Genomic DNA, 23497 nt, shown 5'->3' on the forward strand with positions numbered 1-23497 from the left:
GGAAGGAGAAATGGATGAGTAAGGGACTGAAGAGGAGAAAGAGGGGAGGAGAATGAGGGAAAGAAAGGGAAATGGAGAGGAAAAAAAGGGACTGAAATAGGGGTCAGAGGACGAGGAAGATCCCTTGCTTGGCTGGCTTGGACAAGTTCGAGGGCCAAGATTCACCTAGAGCCAGACTGGGCTTCCACTTGAGGCAGCAAACCACCCCTACAGCAGGAGCCAGACGGGAAGCCAGTTACAGACCCTAGCACCGAAGTCTACCCAGTCCGCTGTTGCCTCGGGCTTGCCAAGGCTTTGCTGTCTCATCGGTTCTCTGTTCAGTCAAGGTCCTTTGCAGCGCCTGCCTGGTCCTGGAGGATACGCAGGGAAATCTCCCCAAGAGAAGGGGGCGGGAGGCCGAGCTGGGTTCCTAGTTCAAAGGACTCAAGGTGCTGTAGAGGGTAGGGCGTGATCAAAGGAGTAGAGTGGGCATGGTTAACAGGAAGGGCGGGACCAAGGAGCTGCTCTGAGTTCTAGGCAGATTCTGGAGTTTCCTTTGCTCCTAGTCCTTACAGACACTTTCGATTTCTGCTAACTGCGGTTGAGACTACTCTGGAAGCGGAGCCCTTTGCTCCTACAAAACGATCCTCAAATAGGTACTCCCAGGCCTAGATACCGCTGTCCTTCAGTTATTGTAAGGCTGCAGCCTCGACTTGTCCCTGTCTCCTTTCTGTGGACTCAGCCCTTCCAGAGACTCAGAGAGACGCGGCTCCTGAAATCATCCCGGGTGAGTACTAAGTCCTGTTCCCTGCCCCACCCCTTCAACATACACAGCTTCCCTTTTTAGAGTTCACTCTGGTTTATTCTTCTCCCTGCTGCACTCAGCCCTCCACGTCCCTCTCCTATTGCCTCCTCAGAATTCTAAAAAATGTTTCCCGCCTCTCACAGGTCACTTTGGTATGTGCCTCCTCCCAGAAGACATAGGATTAGTTTTCCCCAGCATCATCCCTCCTAATATCCCTTGGGCATGTGCAGCAGTTTGCCACTCCCCAGCTCATGTAAATGGCTCTCCTGGGGTCCCATGGGTCATAACTTCGTCTGCAACAGCTCCCGTGGCTCAGGAGTCTCTTGCCAGAATAAAGCCAAGGGATGCTTCTTGGATTCAATGTATTTCCTGAATCTTCCCTTCCTTCACTATTTTAGGTTCCAGGTGTCACCATCTATTCACCCAATAGGGTTTAATTCCTCTCAGACCACTTGCTGAACAGAATGCAAGTTATTATTCTCAATTCACTTCTAGATCATTATAGTGAAAGCCAGTCCATGCAAGCCTCCCTTCCCACTTGAAATCCTCTCTTAACTGCTCTGACATCTGATTTTCAGTCATTCAGCAGAAATTGCTCTCTCCAAAGTTAAAAATGATCTCGAAATTTTTATTTATTTTTAAACATTCTTTTCTGTTTACATTTTGAGTTCCAAATTCTCTTCCCTCCCACCTCCTCACTTTAAGACCCGGTTCTGGTTTCCCAAATTAGGAGGCACACAGGATAATGTAAAAGCAAGAGGTACTGCTTTATTACAAGCCAGAGCTTGGGTCCCACCACCTCCAAGGCAGATGGGGTTCTGAATGTAGGGGAGAGAGGGATTATATAGGGTAGGTTTGAGTTGCAGAAGAGGACATCTTATCAGAAGAGTTGGGTAGGGTTAGGTCCTTGCAGTCAAGTGTCAGCTGGTGGTGCCTAGTTCTGTTTATCTCCTCAGAAGTGTTGGGAGGTCCTGGGTGGGGTTAGGTCATGGATCAAAAAAGTCCTGGGGGTTGAGTCCTTATCAGTCCCTAGCACATTCCAGGATATGGTCACTGGTTCCTTACTAACTTGACTGCAGGGGCTCCAGGGGCAAGGGGGATCAGGGAAGGGCATAGGAGCTGGTTCTTCATTCACCAATCCACTGAGAAATCAAACAATATATAAATTATATATGTAAAATCATGCAAAACATCTTTTCCTATTAGCCATTTTTTAAAGCAAGAAAAATGAAGAAAGTAATAAAATTACACTTCATCATGCACCTAGAGTTCCATCAGTTCTCTCTGGAGATAGATAATATTTTTTTCTTCTTGAGTCCTTTGGAATTGTCTAGAAATATTATATTGATCAGAGAAGTCGTCTTTCACAGTTGAAGGACATTGCTGTTACTGTGCACAATGATCTCCCATTTCTTCTCACTTCACTTTGCATTCATTTATATAGGTTTTCCATGTTTTTCTGAAGCTACCTCCATTAGTATTTCTTATGGTACAGTAGAACTCCATCATAACCACATGCCACAACTTGTTCAGCTACTCCCCAAATGATGAGCATCTCCTCAATTTTCAATTCTTTGCCATCACCAAAAAAAAGCTGCTATAAGGGGGCAACTGGGTGGCTCAGTGGATTGAGAATCAGGCCTAGAGACAAGAGGTTCTAGGTTCAAATATGGCTTCAAACACCTCCTAGATGTGTGACCCTGAGCAAGTCACTTCACCCCCATTGCCTAGCCCTTACCACTCTTCTGCCTTGGAGCCAATACACAGCATTGACTCCAAGATGGAAGGTAAGGGTTTAATAGAAAAAAAAAATCTGCTATAAATATTTTGTACATAGGTTCTTTTACTTATTTAAACATTTTCTTTGGGATATAGACCTAGTAGTGGTATTGCTGACCCAGAGGGTATGTACAGCTTTATAGCCTTCTGGACATAGAACCAAATTGTTCTTCAGAATGATTGGACCAGTTCACCACTCAATAAGAGTTCATTATTGGACATATTTTTTTCATCCCCTCCAGCATTTATCATTTCTGATAGGTGTGGGTCGGTACCTCAGAGTTGTTTTAATGTATATTTCTTGAATCAAAAATGATTTAGAGCATTTTAAATATGATTATAGATAGCTTTAAATTCTTCTTATGGAAACTACCTGTTTATATCCTTTTACCATTTATCAATTGGAAAATGACTTTTATTTTTTATAAATCTGACCCTATTCTATACTCAGCATGTTTGAAAAATTAGGTCTTTATAATAAAAATTTCTTGTAAAATTTTTTATATAACATCATTGTCTATGGTACCTTTTTGCAAAATGTAGTTTCCCTGCTTGTTTCTTTTTATTTAAAAATTTTTTTTTTATTTATTTGCTTTTGCTTTGTCTGCTAACCCTGCCTTTTTCACTTTAGCTGAAGCATGTTATAGTCTGTTCTACCCCTTTATTTTAATTCTGAGTGTCTTTCTGTTTCAGATGTGTCTTTTGTAGATAACACATTGTTGGATTTTGCTTTCTAATCTGCTATCTACTTCCCTTTTGAATGAGCATATCCCATTCATATTTACAGTTAGGATTACTGTATATTTATTTTCTTCTTCTTCTTCTTCTTTTTCTTCTTCATCATCATCATCTTCTTCTTCTCTCTCTCTCTCTCTCTCTCTTTGGCCTGTTCCTCCTTGAAAGTCTATTTATTCTTCTCTTGAGTGTTGTGTTTGAATGTCAAATTATTTATTCAGCTCTGGTCTTTTAATCAGAAATGCTTTCCTTTGAAGAGTTATACTTAGGTTTTTTTTTGTGGGGGGTAGGTTATTCTTGGTTGTAATCCTAGATCCTTTGCCTTCGAGAATATCATATCCAAACCCTCTGCTACTTTTACACAGAGCTGCTAAACTTTGTCTGATCCTGACCATGGCTCTATGATATTTGTATTGTTTCTTTCTGGCTGCTTGAAGCCTTTTCTCTTTCATATGGAATTTTCCTATAACATTGCTAGGAGTTTCCATTTTGGGATCTCTTTTAGGAGGTGATTAGTGGATTCTTTCTATTTTTATTTTACCTGCTGGATTTAAGGTATCAGACAGTTTTGAAGTGACAACTCAGATTTGTTTTAATGTGATTCTCTCTAATCAAGTGATTTAGAATTTTTTTCATCATTATCAATAGCTTTGATTTATTCATCTGAAAATTACTTATGTCCTTTTACCATTGCTCAGTTGGAGAATGGCTTGTATTCCTATAAATTTGACTTAATTCTCTATATATTTGAGAAATTTGGTCTTTGTCAATGATACTTCGGAAGGCTTTTAAATTATCCACCCTGCAGAAGATATCTGCTGATGGTTTTAGATAAATACTACTTATCATTTTAAGGTGAGGTCCATTTAATCCTATACTTTTTAGTGCTTTTAATAGAAATTGGTGCTACATTTTTTTCAAAGGCCTTTTCTGCATCTATTGAGATAATCATGCAATTTCTATTAATTTTGTTACTGATATGGCCAAATATTCTGATAGTTGTCCCAATATAAAACTGGTCAAGGGTGTATGGGGTGTTCAGAGAGGGGTAGTATCTCTGGTATTGAGGGCTTGTCGTGCCCTCCTAGGGCAGCTCTCCAGCCACTGACCCCTACCTGACACCCAGCTCTCACTTCTGGCTCCTAGTAGCTGCTAGCATGTGGCAGCGGCCACACCCCAGGCAACGGCTTCGACAGGCCAGCTAAACCTTGTGAGGGTAGCCATCGGATCGTTGACCCCTGGTGAACTAGGGCTTTGCTCACCCAGCATGTGAAGACTGCTTCGGCTGAACAGCCGGAAGAAACCAACAAGAAGTTTCAATGGCTGAGATGGTGACGCAGCAAAGCACTGTGGAGTGCTTAGGGCATGTTGGAGAACAAAAAACAACACAGCCATCCAATGCAGCTGAGGAAGTCTCCAGGTGTAACGACCTTTTGTGCCACGGGACCCAGGCTTCCAACGCCGAGAGAGTGGGACTGTCTCTGTGCACCAACTCTTCCACTTAAATCTCTTTCATGCACAAGTGTCTTTGTGCATAAAGCACAAAGACAATCGTCATTCTCGGTTACTGAGAGACTACTACCAAACTGGTCATGCATTCCTGATATAAATCCTACCTGGTTTTAGTGAATTATCCTTGTGATATATTGCTGCAGTCTCTTTGCTTGTGTTTTAGGATTTTTGCATTGATATTCATTAAGAAAATTGATCTATAATTTTATTTCTGTTTTGAGTCTTTCTGGCGTAGGTATCTGCACCATATTAGTGTCATAAGAAGAATTTGGTAGGACTCCTTCTTTGTCTATTTTCCAAGTAGTTTATGTAGTATTGGAATTAATTAATCTTCATGTGTTTGATAGAATTCACTTGTGATCTATCTCACCCTGGGAATTTTTTCTTAGGGAATTCATTGATGGCTTTTAAAATTTCTTTTTCTGGGATGGAATTATTAAAGTATTCTATTTCCTCTTTTGTTAATCTGGGAAATTTATATTTTTTGTAAATGTTCACCCATTTCATCTAGATTGTCAGATTTATTGTTATATAATTGGGCAAAATAGCTCCTAATGATTACTTTTATTTCCTCTACATTGGTGGTGAATTATTTATTTTTAATGCTGATATGTTGATTTTCTTCTGATCTTTTAAAAATAAAATTAACCAATGCTTTATCTATTTTATTTGTTTTACGCATAGCCAACTCCTACTCATTTATTAGTTCAATGATTCTCTTTCAATTTTATTAATTTCTCCTTTGATTTTTAAGATTTCCAATTTAGTCTTTAATTGAGAATTTTTAATTTGTTCTTTTTCTAGTTTTTGTATGCCCAATTCATAAATCAGCTTTTTTCTTTTCTTTTCTTTTCTTTTCTTTTCTTTTCTTTTCTTTTCTTTTCTTTTCTTTTCTTTTCTTTTCTTTTCTTTTCTTTTCTTTTCTTTTCTTTTCTTTTCTTTATTTCTTTATTGATATAAGCATTTAGTGATAAAAATTTCCACTCTAAATGCTTATATCAATAAGCTGCTTTGTACTGCTTTGAGTATACCCCATAAATTTTGATATATTGTTTCCTCATTGCCATTTTCTTTAATAAAATTATTGGTTGTTCTATAATTTATTCTTTGACCTACTCATTTTTTAGAATTATATTATTTAGTTACCAACTAATTTTAAATTTGTTTTCCTAAGAGTCCTTATTAATTATAATTGTTATTGCATTATGATCTGAAAAGGATGCATTTATTATTCCTGCTTTTGGTTATGAAGTTTTTATGGCCTAGTAAATAGTCAATTTTTGTGTAGGTGCCATATACCACTGAAAAGAAAGTATAGTTCTTTTTATTCCCATTCAATTTTTTTCCAGAGTTCTACTAGTTTTAACTTTTCTAAAATTTCATTAACTCCTTACTCCTTTCTTATTTATTTTTTGGTTAGATTTTTCTAGTTCCAAGAGGGGAAGGTTGAGGTTTCCTACTGGTATAGTTTTACTATTTCCTTCTGAAACATTTATTTTCTCCTTTAAAATTTGATCATATTCCAAGCCTTCCAAGCCTTTAATGTAGAAACTGATAAATTCTATGTAATCCTGATTGTGACTCCATTATATTTGAATTGTTTCTTTCTGACTGCTTTCAATATTTTCTCCTTGACCTGGGAGCTCTTGAATTTGACTATATTATTCCTGAAAATTGTTATTTGGAGATTTCTTTTTGGAGGTAAGCTGTGGATTCTTTCAATTTCTTTTTTACTCTCTTTTTCAAGAATATCAGAGCAATTTTCTTTAAAAATTTCTCATGGTATGATGTCTAGGCTTTTTGTTTTTTAAATCAGGACTTTCAAGTAGTCTGATAATTCTTAGACTGTCTCTCCTGGATATATTTTCTGGGTCAGTTGGTTTTTTTTTCAATGAGATATTTCACATTTTCTTCTATTTTTCGTCCTTTAATTTTTTTTTTTTTGGAATGGGGGGCTCTTTGCTGCTTCACTCAGCTCTAAGTTTCTGCAAATTTCAATTCTTCCAAGGTGGTATAAAGGCCTGTGGACTGGGAACTCTGAAAGCCACCTCTCATTGCTGATTCAGTCTCCCCCTAAAGCCTACTGATGACTCATAGTGCTCAGTGCACTGTGAGCTACTTTGTGTTGGGGTCCAGGGCCTAACCTTAGACTTGGGCCCTCACTCTGTGCTTATACCAGCCATGCTCACCACAAACTGCCTTACAGTGGGATTCCCCTGGGGTTCAGGTCCTCACTGTAGGCTTAAGCAAAGGTTCAGAGCCTTACTCTGGGCTTACATCAGCCAGGAACACTGTTGAACTTTCCTATGATGGAGCTTGGAGTTTTACTGTAGGTTTGGGTAGAAGTCCTGGGCCTACCCTTAGGCTTGCACTAGCTAGGTATACCATGGACTGCCTTGTGGTAGGGCTTGGTGGTGTCTCACTGCTAGTTTGCATTAGGACTTGAAACTTCAAGGGGGGGGGGTTGTAGAGTGCTCTATTATTGGCTTAGGCAGGGTCTCTGGATCTTGAAGTTGGCTTGGGCTCAGGTTCAGAACCTGTAGCAGTAGATGTAGTATGTGATATCTTACTATTGGCTTGTACTGGTACTCCTTAGTGTGGTCTTACTTTTGGCTGTGCTCTCCTCTCATCCCAATGAAATAGACTCTCTCTGACTACCTTCCAAAGTGTTTTCTGCAGGGAAGTTGCTTCATTCTATCCTTTTGTTGATTTTATCACTGTAGTATTCATTTTCAAGTATTATTGTAAGGCTGGTTGGAGAGGATTCTCAAAGCAGGTTTGAGCTCTCTGTGCTTCTATTCTGCCATTTTAGCTCTGCCTCCTTTTACAACAAGCCATCATAAATTCTTGTTGAATAGATGGGATTTAGTATTGTGTTCAGTTCTGGGTACCACATTTTAGTCTGGGCATCAATAAGCTGGAGAATGTCCAGAGGAAAGCAACATTATGAATTGCTTAATATAGTCTTTTCATATATTTGCCAATCCCTATATTTGTGGGGCCTCATAGAATAACAATCCTTTATATTCATGTGCCACAGTTAACATACTGATTTATTTTAGGCAATTCCTATGATTGTAGTGGTGTCAAATTAAATTATAAATTATGCCCCAAAGCCAAATATTGACTAAAAAAACACAAATTAACATTACCTGTGATGTAATGTATTTTATTTGTTTTGTTAAAAATTTCCCAATTACCCTTGAATCTATTTCTAGCCATTGTCTATAATTTGATACCTCAGTGCTGATCAACAACTGCTCTGTAGCTTCTTACTGTGGGACATAGTTGCTTAGCAAATTGAGAGGTTAAGAGATTTCCCTCTGGTAAAATAGCCAGCATGTGTTTGAGTCAGGATGACTCTGAGGCCAGCTTTTCAGTCACTATACTGAGCTGTCTCTTTTACACATTCATTTTAACTGTGTAAGTAATGCTAACAAACAAAATTGAGGCACTCTACAGGGGAAAAAAGGGTGGAGTTGAGGGAGTGGAGCTTTTGTGGGGGTGGGGAGAGCCCAGAAAGTGGATTGAGCAAGGCAGATAAACAAATAAGATAAGTCTGATGTTTAAATTTATATACTTTTGTTTAGTTTATTGATAGAAGTTTGATTTTATGTATACTTTCTTTTGCTTTTTGTGTATTTGGATGCTTGTATTTGTGGGTTGACAACTATATAATAAAAAGTTATTTTTACTGAGACAAACCAAAAAGAGAGTGCAGAGTAACTCAAGATCGCTTTCTTACTAGGAATATCAGGAAGCTTCGTGCAAGAAACAGAATTTCTATTTAATTCAACAAATGTGTGTGTGTGTGTGTGTGTGTGTGTGTTGTAAAATGGAGATTTGAACCCTAGATTTCAATCCCCAGAAGTCCTTGGTATTTCCCAGAATTCCCTATAATCTCACCTGAGTCTCCACCTGGGCGAGATTACGAATATTTAATGGACTCTCTGCCTCACACACGGCTCTTTCTCTTCCTCTACTTGGCCATTGAAAGATGTAGTAAGTAAGCTGTGAATGGGCTAATCAGCCTTAGGCACGTGGTTTATTATTTTGTATCCTTGATTTCTAATAATCTTTAATAAACCTAATAAAATAGAATATTTCTATTACTAGAGACTAAATTTAATTTTTGCAGTGTTAGGGGGGGATATAGGAGTAATTAAATTAAGAGTAATTCCAAATAATTTTGCGCTGATAAACCTTAAAGTTGAGTGTGAATGAAGGGAGGTAAGAGGAGAGGAATCATGGGCTATGAGAATACAAGGAGCTGATGCATCATGGGTTGTGTTGAAGATGAAGAATAGGTCTATGAGGCAGCATGAGAAGTAGAGGACAGAGTATCATAATCAGATGGGAGAGAGAGTTCAAGAAGTTGAATGTAGAGCAATTTGGGGTAACATTGAGATTATCAACCTCTGTGGATAGATGGAGTAAAAGTGGACAGAAATTCCATAGATGTTGAGCTTTATGAACTGAGAATTAAGGGTGATGAAAGGTTTGTCAACTTAAATATCAAAGTTATTAAAGAGAGGTAGGGTGGAGGAGAAGATTCCAAGTCAGGTGGTGAAACAATTAGGGTAAAGATCTCTAAGGGGTTTATATGTGTTGCTAATCAGCATTGTATGTTCAGGAAAATATGTAAAATATCTTTATATCAAAGATCTTGTGTTTATGATACCTCAATAAGCCTTTCATTTAAAGTCTCCCTGGACTCAGAGAATAGTAAAGGAAGTTCCAGTTCATCTCCCAGGTAATTTTGACTCTCTCCCTGACTCATTTCTTTCTCCTTATTTAAAAAATAAATTTTTTTTAAAAACCCTTACCTTCTGTCTTAGAATCAATACTATGAATTAGTTCAAGACAGAAGAGTGGTAAGGACTAGGCAATGGGGGTAAAGTGACTTGCTCAGGATCACACATCTAAAAAGTGTCTGAAACCAAATTTGAACATAGGACCTCCCATCTCTAGGCCAGCTCTCAATCTACTGAGCCACCCAGCTGCCCCTTTCTCTTCTTATCTTTAGAACCAGTCCTGCCCAACCCCTTTCTTCCATAACCTTTGGTCTAGTGATCTTTTAGCATAGAGCTAAGTGCATAATAAACTTCTCTTTTCTTCCTTAACCTTTTTTTAACCCTTTATTTTCTTGTACCTAGCCATTCAGCAGATACAAATAAGTGCTAAGAGACCAGAGAAGTCTGGAAATTTCCCCAAGTATTTGAACTTAGTTTTAGAGCAGTGGAAAATTTCTAGTTGTATAACAAATATATAAACAATAGGAGACAAAAGTAGATTAATTTCATTACATAAAAAGCAAAGGGAACAAAAGGAAATGATTCCAAAATAAAAAGGAAAGAACCAGAATGAGTGCAAAATCTCCATGATAAGCACTTTTGACAAAAATTTGACAGAAATTTAGCAAAGAATTGATACCAACTTATAAAAGTAAGGATTGTTTACCCAACCACATTAATGGTCAAAGGACATTAATAGTATTTTCAAAGAAGAAACACAAATTATGTGGAAATTGTAGAGGAACACATTTAGGTTCTATATAAGGAAAAACTACTTTATATTCAAAAATGGGAGACAGTGGGTTCTTTGTCCCTAGAAATATTTAGGTAAAAGTGGATCCATTCATCAGTGTTTATAGAAGGAATTCTTGTTCACTTATAAATTGGACTAGGTGATCCCTGAGATCCCTTCTGACTCTGAGTTCTATGATTCTGAGGGAGAGTGGTGGTCAAAGAAGAGAGCAACATGGATCTGGACAGGGTGACATAATCAGGTGCTCTGAAGAAAAAATTTGTGTGTGGAGTGGGGAAGAGAATGAGGAGGAGGTAGTTGGTTTTTTTTGTTTGTTTGTTTGTTTTCCTTTAGATGGTCCTGGTGAGTGAGGCTCCTAATTGTAGATTCCAGATGAATTCATTTACATCTTAATAGCAAAACAAGGATAGCTATTTCATTTCAGTTCCTTTATATTTTACCCCAGAAGCAGAAATCATTCTCTGACAACATTTTCTTTATCAGATCAGTGCTTTTATCAAAATCCTGGCACCAGGAATGGTTGTACATTGGAAAAATTCAGTTAGGGAGGTCAGGTGATTACAGAGCACAGTCTACCTCAGATACAGTTCTGCCAGAAGAAGGAGCAACCCATTGATAGAACAGGAGTTCTTAACCTTCATTTGGGTCATGGACTTCTTTGGCAACCTGATGATACCTATGGACTGCTTCACAGAATAATATCTATAATTCATTAAACAAATATATGGGATTACAAAGGAAACCAATTGTTATTATTGAAATAAAGGCATATTTTCCCTTCAAAGTTCATGAATCCTCTGAAATTTATTCCAGGGATCCTTAAGGGATCCATGAACCCCACATGAAGATACTCATGCCCCAGAGAGTTCTAATTTCTGCTAGTCCCTAATTTTTTCCCTTCTCCCCTATCCACATCACCCAAAGCAAAGGCAGTCCTTCTGACTACTGACCTTTTTAGACACCTGAACTCCATGCAGCTGGGGTAAGTGGAAAGCAGGGGTGGGAAGACAGACCCCCCAAGAGAGCCTGCTCTGAAAGAATGCTTCAAACATTAAGCTTGGGGCTGGCCAAAGCACTCCTGAGAAAAAGTCTGCTCCAAAACCACCCCCTGCCCACCCCCAAGTGGTGGAAATTTATTAGCCTAGACATCAAAAAACAAAAAAACAAAGTCTCCAAGCCAAAAAGAAATAGGGTTTTTTTTTTTTCTCACAATAAAGCCAGACTCTGGCTTCAACCAAAGACCTTGAACCTTGAGAGCAGCCCCCTTATATGGCACAGTTTGAGCTAGAGATACAGTAAATAGTGTTGGAGATGTAAAGAATATATATATATATATATATATATATATATATATATATATATATATATATATATATATATATATATATGTACACCTCTTACCCCATGAGCTCAAAATAAGAAGTAAAGTCAGCATACATACAGAATACAAATGAACAGGGTGGGTGGAGGGGTCAGAAATATAAAACCAATGTAATACATGGGTGTGCAGTATATAGTATTACATACATATTATGCATGCTGTGAAGGCTTTCTATGAAGAATTTACAGAATACTTACAAAGTGCAGATCTTTGTGGTAATTTTGCAGAAAGAACTGACTACTAGCAACGTGACAACTTATGAAACACTAAATAAGAGAACAAGATGACGATATTTAAAATGCCTACTGATCCTTATATTAAATATAATCATGGGCACGGGGTAGGAGAATTTCACATTCACACCCACCATGTTTTTGCTCTCCATGACATTCCCTGACCCCACCCCACACTACCATTTAACTGACTCCCCCTTTCACTCATTCAACAAAACATTGCTAGATCCTGGGAATGGAAAGACAAATGGAAATATCCTTGCCCTAAAGAATCTTATAGATTATTAGAGGAAGACACAGATAAGTACAAAATACAATATAGACAAAGTAATCTTGGTGGGATAGTAGCAAGGGGAAGAAATTAGCACAGATGGAGATTAGGCTAGACCTCATGAGTTAGGAGACATCAAATGAGCTGAGCCTTTAAGGAATTCTAAGGGACTTGGAGAGAATGGAATATATTCCAGATACAAGCAACAACTTGTACAAAGGCATGAGGTTGGAAGATAGAATGTTGTCTATGAGGAAAATCAAGTAGGACTATTTGGCTGAGACACAGTGCATGGGAAGAGAGTAATGTGTAATTCATCTGAAAACTTAGATGAGTGCCAGGCTGCAGGATTTTGCACACCATGAAGAAGAATATGCATTTTATCCCAAAGGCAGTAGAGACCTACTAGAATTTATTGATCAGAGAAGTGACATGATCAGACCTGTGCTTTAGGATTATAAGCCTAACAGCTGTTTTGAGGATGCTTTGGAGAGGGAAGAGACTTAAGCCTGTAAGAACAGATAGGAGGGTATTGGAACTATCCAGATGATGGTGATGAAAAATTGGTCTAGGGAGGTAGCCATTTGGAGAGAAAAAAAAGGGAATAACTTGGAGAGATATTACTGACCCTCTTGTGTCTTTTTCTCTCAGGTGTGATGGAGACCATCAGTCCCTCAGGTGCCTTTCTCTCCAAATTCCTTATCTGCTTCTTCTTCTTCCTTGAGATGTCCATGCAAGCCTCAGGTATGAGTCTTTGCTCCTGTCTATCTTCCAGAGCCTTTGCCATAGAGTTGTAAGGGCTGAGTCTACAGTGTTGCATATTTTTTTTCTAAACACAGGTGCACAAATGATAAACAAAGTCTCCAAGCCATAAAGAAAGATAGGTTTATTGGGTGGGTGGGTGGGGGGTCCCAAAACAAAGCCAGACCTCTGGTAAGACCAGAAAGACCCCTAGCACTGTGAGAAACCTTCTTTTATATCTCAAAGAATTAGACAACTTTTATACCAGTACAAAAATAGTATAAAATAATTATATCCTTTTAAGAACAGAGACACCCAGAAGCAATATTCATTGGTGAGGTCAACTAGGAAACACTCCTTATTTGGTAAGGAAATCTTTTGACAATGACTTAAGAATCACTAGATGGAAAGCAGGGGAGCAGTGATGCCTGGGCTAAGAGTGGGGGGTGATGAGTGGTATCAGGTTCTGAACTCAAGGTCAGGCATCCTGATGTATAGTGATCACAAGTTAGGATGCCTGATATAGCAACTTTGAAGGGTGGGGCTGGCACTAAAGTCTTGCAAAAGTAATTATTTACTTAATTCAGAACCTTAATACTTATACTAGAATATTCACCAAAAGCCTGCTAAAATGATAACTTAAGCTAACCATCTTAGAATTACAATTATGATTAACTCAAGACTACTGCTAATATTAAAATCTAATCCTCACATAAGGGGATAGGGGATTTTTCTCACAGCAGAGATTCTAGCCCCCATTTCTTCATTATTAGAAGAACCTACCTCTATTTTCACAACCAGTTCCTTCTCTCCAATCTTCTACTTTCTTAATGTCTTCATAATCCTGTTCTTTTCCTTTTCTGAGTTTTCTCCTTTCTTCCCTCTGGCCTGACCCATCTGATTTTGGACTCTTCTGCATCCTGGAGTCCATCACCTCCTACCCCTTTCTATGTTCCTCTCTGACCTCATGTCTCTTTTTTATGGTTTGTTGAATAGGGGATTTCTCAGTGATTGGACCTAATGAGCCTTTCCAGACTTCAGTGGGAGGAGAAGCAGTATTATCATGTTACCTGTCTCCCTCTCAGAGTGCACAGAATATGGAAGTAATCTGGTCCAAATCCGAGAACAAAGTGCATCTCTATCAAAATGGAAATGATAACTTTGAAGAACAGGCACCCAGTTACCAAGGAAGGACTGAGCTGGTGAAAGATGCCATCTCTTCAGGGAATGTCACACTGAAGATATTGGATGTGAAGCCTTCAGATGAAGGACAATATAAGTGTTTTTTTAATGATTATTCTCATGCAGCAGAAGCATTTGTGGAGCTGAAGGTTATAGGTAAGGCTCTTTACCCAGATTTGTTTTCCTAAAATTTCTTTTAATGCATCAGAAAAAGCATGGCATGCCTACTCACTCTATTTAAGAATATAAGTTTACAAGGGGCCTCCCTCTTGCAAGGCCCTTGCTAGGTGCTGGAGATAGAAAGATAAATGAAACAATCCCTACCTTCAAGGAACCAGTTGTCTCATAGGGATAGCTATCGTGTACATAAATATCCACAAAACAAGGCAGAATGTGATTATCCCAAACACTTTTGAATGAGAGGTCGATTTCAACTAGGTACACCCAGGAAGACTTCATGGAAGAGAGGAAGAAGGGAAACACTTCATGGAGGATTTGATATGTATAAAACTGATGCTATCCAGTTCAATGATTCTTATTTTTGACGGCAAGTTTTCCCCTTAACCCATGTAGCCCCTACAAACTTATGCCTCCTTTCTCCCTTAAGAGCCTTTATTCATTCAGTGTTTCATGTTCTATCCTCATCCAAACCTGGTGGCCTCATTTTATTTCCTTTATATACTTGTTGGACTCCATCTGTTATTGCCTCCTCTAAATGAAGGACCCATTTTGGGGCATCTGGGGAGTGATGGTATATTCTCTTTTTAAGGTGCTGAGGGTATGCAATATCCAGTCCTGAGCCCTAGATATCAATGAATCCCATCAGCTTCCTAGGATACCAGCTCATTAGGACTGATTCAAAGGGGCCTCAGCTTACCTTTGGTCTTAGGGCGGTTGACTTTCACTGCTTTGTAAAACCCTAACTCCTTTCCATTGTGACTCAAGGGTAAACAAATTCCTTTTTCTGTAAGTCTAGCTGAAACACATTTGGGAAATTTTCCAGAGGAATTTAAACTTAGAAATATACATAAATTGCCTATTCTGTGGCAGTTAATGCCTTGTCACAGGTGAGCCAGTTTACCTCACATCAATTTCTTTCCTCAACACTATCTGTGGTAGATTCTGGATCAAGATCTCTGGCTTCTAGATTGAGAGATGACTGGAGCTAGCCTTGCTTTGGGGTCAAATGAGATTATCAGTACTTCCAAGAATCTGCCTTCTAGGACCTCTTATCCCTGGCTGCTCTCTCTTCTGCCCTGACCTTCTAATTGATGACTGGGTAACAACACCAGCACTATTGGATCCTGTATGGTTCCCCAGTTCTCCAACTGGTGATGAATTCACTCTTGGTGACACATCAGGTGATAAACTAAAAGCTGGCTGAATAGGATAAATCATCAACTTTGATTAGTCTAAGTACTAGGAAGGCAATTAAGTGGTACTATGATTAGAGTGTTAGACTTGGGGTCAGGAAGATCCCTAGCTGTGGGACCATGGACAAGTCACTTTATGTAGCCTAAGTTTCCTATTCTGCAAAATGAATACCAAAAGTACTTACCCCCTCCCCCCCCGGGTTGTTATAAATATTTAAGAAGGTAACATATAAAAAGTACTCAACAAATAGAAATGCTAACTATTATTATCAATTGCTAGTGCCTTCAATCTAAGATTACCTTCCATTTATTCTGTATGGATCTTTGGTTTATTCAATTTCTTTTTCGGAGATGGGATTACTTCAGTATTCTATTTCCTTTTTTATTAATCTAGACAATTTATATTTTTGCAAATATTCATCAATTTCACCTAGATTATCAGATTTGTTCTCATATATTTAGGAAAAAATGGCTCCTAATGATTGTTTTAATTTCCTCTTCAGTGTATGTCTTGTTGTATTCATGTTTTTAGTCCTGTTAGAATGTAAACTCCTTTGAGGACAGGAATCATTGTTGCCTTTTCTTTATGTCTCAATGGCACATGGTGAGCATTTATTAATAAATGCTTGTTGGTTAAGTGAGGTGTGATATTGAAATCACTTTAAAAGACCAATATATATTAATTTAAGGTTGCCAAGGAATTCACTTATGTAATTCCTAAATGAAACACTCAAGTCAGCTGCCAAAATTTTATGGTGTTTTAATTACAACAGGATGAAGAAATATTAGAGGGAGAGGAGAGAGAGAGAGAGAGAGAGAGAGAGAGAGAGAGAGAGAGAGAGAGAGAGAGAGAGAGAGAGAGAGAGAGAGAGAGAGAGAGAGAGAGAAGGAAAGAGGGAGAGAAGGAAAGAAGTTTAACTCAGAACCACTCTGGCTCAGGCTGAACCAAAGTGGGTGTTAAGGCCTTGGATAGCCAAGGCAGGGAAAGGGATCAATCCTTATCACTCATGTGACCAATCTGAAGGAAAGCAGTCTGGGGGGCTCCTCCAACCTCAAGCACCAGCCTCGAACTGACTCTCGTCCTCCTCCCAGGAAGTCCTAAGAACTTCAGAGGCTGTTCTCTACCTCACTTCCTGCATCTCACATGTGCCAATGGTGGCTCAAGCTTGATCTAGGACCACCCAGAGGTCTGTCCTTTTTTTGCACATGTCTGTTGAAGGCCATATTCTCAAATAATTAAATCTTGAGTTTGCTGCAGCCCTTCCAAATCTTGTTACACTGAGTAGGGTGGAGATTGTAGTTTCCAAGACCTGATTCTGTTATTCCAAGTATCTCTATTATTATTGATCAGGAAATAGCTAAATCAGATCTTCTAAAGAATGGTCTGAATAGGGTGGAGAAGTTTTGAAATTCACAAAGGTGAACATCCACTACCAGAATGAGAGGGCTGCCTTTGAAACCTGAACTGGGTAAGTTTAGGACAAAGAAAAGGAAGGCCCACTTCTTAGGTATTGTTATTAGGAAATAGATAATCAATAAATCCATAGCATATATGAATGTTCACTTTTTATAGATATTGGATGAATACTCATTAGAGACACACTGAACTTGTACTCTAGGAGGATTACCAGAGTTGGCTACATCATTCCCTATGAGGGTAGAGCAGACTGGCAAAGTCCCTATGACTGGGCTCTCACTGGCCAGCCCTATTATTCCTGCAACTCACCCTCTACTTACAAACCCTCATTCTGCTCTCCTGGGTATTCCTGATTTCTGTGACAGAAAGGGGACTATTTTTCTTGGCACAGAAAACAGAAAAAAAAGATGAATTCAGCAAAACCTGCATGAGGGAAGCCCCAGTTATACCTGAGACCTAGTGTTGGGTTTATATTCCAGAGGCACCAACCCTGTTCCAAGCCTATCCTGCATGGTGGAGTGTGATTGGCATCCTGGCATTGGGGCAGCTCAGCATCCTCTTTTACTACAGCTGGAGAACCTACCAACACAGAGGTAACTCCCTATTGGGAAGGTATATGGGGCAGGGAAATCAGCAACGTATATCAAGTAGCATTTATTAAGTGCTTTATGCCAGGCACTGTACTAAGGGCTGGGAATACAAATATAAGTAGAAAGTTCCTACCTTCAAGGATCTTTTATTCTAATGGTGGAAGATTACTCATAAATCAGAGCTGAGAGAAGGATAGGAGCCAGTACAGAGGTACCTTGCATAGGGGCATGACCAGAAACAATCCAGAGTACAGCCAGGAGAGGAATGAGTCTGCTGGCATGGACAGCCTCCTTAAATGGAGAGACCTGGAAGGATAATCCAATCAGAGGGACAGGCCACAGGGGTATGAATTCCATGGGTGGAATGAGACTTCAGAACGAAGTTTCAGGGGTTGGTGAAGGAAATCCATATTTCAGCTTAGAGAAGAAAGAGAAGAGACTAAGGGGAGATAAGAAGTCTCATGTTCTTCACTCCAAACATTAAGAAGTTTTGTTGAATGTCCTTAGGGAATAGATATTGTGGTCTTCAGACTTGGTCAGGGACACCAGGGATGCAGAGGAGGAGGCAGGGACCAGTTGGTCAATCATTTAGTTCTTTAAGCTGACTCAGGGCCAGTTAGTGACCAAGGGAAGGAAGAAGTATTCAGGACAGCCGTGTTCTTGCAACCTGAGGTGAGGTCATGGGATGAGGTGATAAGGAGCCCTGGCAAGGAATCCACTGAAGGGTTCTTGGTCTGGGCATTGTGTTTCAGAGAGTTTCTTAGTCAAATGGACCCATAAGTTGGGAGTGATTATTCTGGCAAGTTTTTGGTGTTTGCTGATGGCCTTCCTGATTTACTACATTGTGAATATGTCTGGCTGTAGAGGTAAGACTTATTTGTCCTTATTGGATGTTGGAACTTTCTGTTCTGCTGTGACTCATCAGAACTGGGTTGGGCAGAAGGCTCAGGACAGAGTTCAGACCTCTCACACACACTCCTAGCTTTACCCTGAATATCCTGGGAGAAACAGGGAGAGTGGCATGTCCCTAGATGCTCATACTGGGCCTGTGTATAAGTTGGGAGTAAAATGGGAGGGTAAAGAGAGGGAGAGTAGTCCTGGGGGAATCTGTGCTAGAAGAGGATGGGACTCTGCTCTAGTAGGTAAGAAAAGGAAGAGGAACCTTAGCTCTGGTTGGGAATATGTATGGACGATGGAGTGGAAGCTCAGATAGGGGATGTAGAAGGCCTGAATGCTTGGAGTTGCTCTGATTTCCAGGAATGGATGACCTGGAAGAGTGGAAACAGAAGGATCAAGTGTATTTAGCACTGCTGACATTCCTTCCTCTGCTGCCAACATTCCTGTTCGTGGCTGTTGATTTCCATGGCAAGCGCAAGGCAAGAGGTAACTAGGACCAATCTGAATATAGCTTGGGGTTCAGACTCCCTGAGGAAAGTTACACAGAAATATAGGCAAACTGCCTTCTCCTCAGGTGCCCCTTAGACATGGTGCCAAAGATCCAATTAGCCTCAGACTTCAGGTTCCAGTGAGGACAGATCTCTGTATCCTCCCCCATTCAAGATTCAAGCAGATTCAAGAGTCTAAGGACTCAATAAGCTCCTCTCTTCTTCTATCTCCTCCTCCCTCATCCCATCCACCAAACACAACCATATGTTGGACTTCAATGTGATGCCTTGTCCTGATCCCCATACCAAAACTCCCCTAATGCTCTGGGCAGGCAAACCTAAAATGATCTCTAGCCTGAGGTCTATCCATAGTTCTTTACCCTGATAGCCTTCTCCTATCCATTCTCACCTGTCTTCCTATGCTGTTACCTTCTAGGGAATGCTGATGAAAACCAAAACCAAGACCCTCAAGGTAAATAATTCTGAGTTCCTATCATCAGTCTTACTCTGGGCTTCAGAAAGTTGGGGACATTAAAAAAAATTTTTTTTAGTTATATACATTCTTAAGCAGCCAAGTTTTTAGAAGAAGTAAGGAGTCAAGCCAGCTTTCCAGCCCCTTCCCAGAGCCTTAGTCCTTTCTCCTATGCTCTCTCTATATTACTTTTGTACCACTTACAGGGAATTCCCAAAGCCAGAGACCTACTCAGGATATCAGTCCCTTTCTAGAAATATCTCAAAGGGAACTCTGCACTTGGCCTAGGAGTTCTTTTGCCTATTATCAACATCCCATTGATCTCTATTCCCAATTCATTCTTAAACTTCCTACTGAACCTTTGACCTTCCTGTTCTTCAAACTGGACCCTGAACTTTTTAATCTCTCTGACTTGCTGTACTTAGTCCTTGAAGGAAAGATGAAATGATGGATAGAGTGTTAGACTTCAAGTCTGGAAGATTTGGGTTTGAATATTGCCTCTGGTATTAACTCTCTGAACCTCAGTTTCATCATCCTTAAAATGGTCATAATAATACCTTCACTATTACTATCCTCTTTCAGGGATGTTGTATGATATGAATGAAATAACATTTATAATACTTTGTACATTCTTAAATGTTAGTTCTAATCTGGCTCTTACCCATCTGCAATGATGTAACCATATTTTTTTTCTCTTCCCCTCTACCCAGTGAGGTCATAGCATCATAGATTTAGAGCTGAAAATGATTCAAACACCATCTAGTCCAACTCCTTAATTTTATATCTGAGGAAAATGAGGCCCAGGGATGTTAAGTGACTTGTTCAAGATCACTCATTCAGTATCAAAAGCAGGATTCAAACTCAGGCCTCTTGCCTTCAGAGCTAACATTCTATCCATCACCCCCAGGCCACTTTAGACGACTCTGCCCACTGGAATGCTTTCCACTAGAGCTGTATTCTCAGCAAAATCCCTTACAATTTTATCATGCCCCAAAGATACTACATACAACCTTAGCCATGTATAATTAAGAGATGTCAACAGGAAGGAATTGGGTTGTTGCTTCATATCAGTTCCCCTAGTGACCCACTATGGGTTTGCATTCCTGTACTTTCTCTAAATGTTTTTTTGAGTCTACTTTTATTTCCACTTAAGGTCAGGTTTGAGGGAATGAGCTCTATGTATTCTCTGCTGCAAGGATATGGGATTTCTGCTTATCAATCCTCTACCTCTTCCCCTCTCCCCTGCTGACCACATTATGTTCCCTCCTTCATCTTGCCTCATCTAGGTCTTTGTAGACTTGGATCCCACCTCTTCTCTGCCTGGTCTTCCCAGACTGATTAAAGGAACCCAAACCTTTTAGTCTCCTCATTTGATGCTTGCTATCCTTTGACTCACTTTTTTTTTGGCTATCCTCTCATGCGTGGCCAGGGCTCACAACCAGAATGTGAGAGGGGCAGGGATTATCTCTGTCCCAGACTTTATCCTGATGGAATCAGAACCCAGCAGCATGCAGGCAAGGCTACAAGCATTTATTAGACCCTGATTGTACTAAGTACTAGGGATACAAATTCAAACAAAAAGAAAAATTGTTCCTGCCCTCAAGGAACTTATATTCCAATAAGAAAAGACAACACACAAAAGGGAGCTGAAAAACAGGGCAGAGGGAAGAGGGGAAAGTACCTATGTGGGAACATTGGGTTAAAACCCAGAAGGTCAGAAACAGTCATTGAGATTTATCTAGTGACTGATGAGTCCCTATTTTGGACCACATGCTGTTCAAAGCAGTGAAGATAGCCCTGATGACTCTTCCCCTAATATAATACCTTGTATTTTGTCCTCTAAGTGATACCCTGTCCTGTCCTATTTTTCTACAATATATTAGATAATCTCTTTTTGGCTTTCTTCTCTTCTATTCCAAGCATATTATTCACATGACAAAAGAATTCTGGAGAGGAAGGGGACATTGCATTGTGGATAGGATTGGACTTGTGTAGAGGTTCAGTTCATATAAACTGAGAGAGAGAGGATGAAGACTTGACTTATAACCCTACCTAAACCAGCTGAACAGTTTTGTTTTGTTGTTTTTACGCAGAAGCCATCAACCTGACATCATTACCGAAACAGCAATAAAAAGCAGCAACAGCAGCCAGAGACTTCACGACTTGACCCTGACATCATCCTTTAGAAGAAGATTTAGTTCCCTTCTCTCTCTCCATCATCCCATCCTCAGCTCCCCTCACTCCTAACCGCTGACATCCACCTTTCCCGTTAAACAAATTTTAGCTATCGGGGAAATCATAGAGTGGCTTAATTTAATAGGTACCGTTGCCCAATTATCTGTTTCTCTTGAAATTACTCTGTGTGTGTGTGTTTTCTTCTATAGAACCTGAAATAACTCTTGTCTCACATGTGGGAACCCCCCCCAAAAAATGTTTCCACAGGTTTAAGGTACTCTGTGGGTCTGCATAAATGTAAAACCATAGACTAGAAATCCTTCCTCATGTATTGACTTAGTCAGCCAGAGTACATAATTCAAAGTGAAGGCATTTGGTAAAAGAATATGTAATAAGTGGGTATCTAGGTGACTCAATGGATAGAGAGCCAGGCCTAGAGATGGGAGGACCTGGGTTCAAATCTGGCCTCAGACATTTCCTGTGTGACACTAGGCAAGTCACTTAACCCCAGTCGCTTAGTCCTTACTGCTCTTCTGCCTTGGAACTGATACTCGGTATCAATTTTAAAATAGAAGGTGTTTATATGAAAAAATAGTATATATTATGAAAATTAGCAATATTACACACACACACACACACACACACACATACACGCACACACAAATACACCATTAATGGAAAGAGTAGCTGTGCATAAAGATTACACACAAAAGTTCACAAATGGGGGAGGTATGTGACCAGGGCATAAATGTTGTTCTACTTGTCCTTAATAATTTCAGTTATGTTTGGCCTTATTTATACTGGTTGCCTCCATTGGACATGTGGTGACTAGTCTTCTGTCTGTTACCAGTTACTGGGCTTCATCTCTTTAGGGCCACCTGATGGCCATCTTAGATCACATTTGCTAGGATAGACTAACAGTTTTTCAGTCACACCCAGAATCCATAAGCCACTGGAGGGGATGGTTGGGGTTAGTTCCTGCAGATTAAGATTGTCTTTCACTTTCATTCCCTCTGTCTGGTGCTGAATCATAGTCATTTGTACAAGATTAGAACTTCTGGAGTTCCTTTCTGGTTTGGCATACAAATGAATTTGAGATAGTCCTAAACCTAAGAGAAGAAGGAAATATTGTTTTCCTCTACTCACCCTTTTTGCCTTTATTATATATACCTGTCACCAGCAAAATCCTCTGGGTTCTTTTGTATTTTGGCTCATGAAAAGTTTTGCTTCTTGTTGTTTAGTTGTTTGGTCATGTCCAGCTCTTTATGACTCAATGAACCATAGTACTCCAGGCCCTTCTATTTCCCACTGTCTCCCAAAGTCTGTCCACACTCATGTTTGTTGCTTCCATGTATGCATCCATCCGTCTCATCCTTTGGTGTCCCCTTTTCCTTTTGCTTTTAATCTTTCCCAGCATCAGGGTCTTTTCCAGTGAATCTTATCTTCTCATTATGTGGCCAAAGTTAAGCTTCAGTTTCGGTGTTGACTTTCTAATGAACAGTCTGAGTTTCAATAAGTTTTGGCTGATTTGATCTTCTTGCTGTGAAAGGGACTCTCAAAAGTCTTCAGGACCACAATTTAAAAGCACTGACTCTGTTGTGCTCAGGTTTCCTTATAATCCAACTCTCATAGTCATGCAATACCTCTAGAAATCTCTGCCATCTCATTACAATTTGGTTTGGAAAGCAAACTTCTTGAAGGCAAGAATTGTGTCATTTTTTTTAATATATGTGTATATATGTATTTTTTTTACATCTCTTATGCCTAGGACAGTGCCTCACAGTGTAACAAATACTTAATAAAAGTTTATTGAATTAAATTGGTTTTTCTTTCCATATTTGAAATTCTAGAACTTTGTAAGTATAAGATATAGATGTTCTCATATAAGGTATATCTACATGAGTGGTTCGGGCTGCCCTG

General features: G+C 39.5%; 1 protein-coding gene across 1 annotated transcript; it reads left to right on the forward strand.

The window, feature by feature from the left end:
* The first annotated feature begins 214 nt into the window (after window positions 1-214).
* LOC103095190 (myelin-oligodendrocyte glycoprotein-like) lies at window positions 215-23396 on the forward strand. The gene is made up of 8 exons (XM_007488638.3): window positions 215-766; window positions 12894-12986; window positions 13980-14321; window positions 17435-17548; window positions 18298-18411; window positions 18803-18928; window positions 19367-19402; window positions 21496-23396. The coding sequence occupies exons 2-8, from the start codon at window positions 12899-12901 to the stop codon at window positions 21531-21533; spliced, it is 858 nt and encodes a 285-aa protein (XP_007488700.1). The 5' UTR covers window positions 215-766; window positions 12894-12898; the 3' UTR covers window positions 21534-23396.
* Window positions 23397-23497: the final 101 nt, after the last annotated feature.

Source organism: Monodelphis domestica, chromosome 3 (genome assembly GCF_027887165.1).
Source record: "Monodelphis domestica isolate mMonDom1 chromosome 3, mMonDom1.pri, whole genome shotgun sequence".
NCBI lineage: Eukaryota > Metazoa > Chordata > Mammalia > Didelphimorphia > Didelphidae > Monodelphis > Monodelphis domestica.

Excerpts from the sequence above, each read along its gene's own strand:
- LOC103095190 (XM_007488638.3), top strand. The coding sequence starts at position 12,899 with ATGGAGACCATCAGTCCCTCAGGTGCCTTTCTCTCCAAATTCCTTATC. Across the intron at positions 14,322-17,434 it reads TGTGGAGCTGAAGGTTATAG|AGGCACCAACCCTGTTCCAA; the intron begins GTAAGGCTCTTT and ends TTTATATTCCAG. Across the intron at positions 18,929-19,366 it reads TGGCAAGCGCAAGGCAAGAG|GGAATGCTGATGAAAACCAA; the intron begins GTAACTAGGACC and ends GTTACCTTCTAG.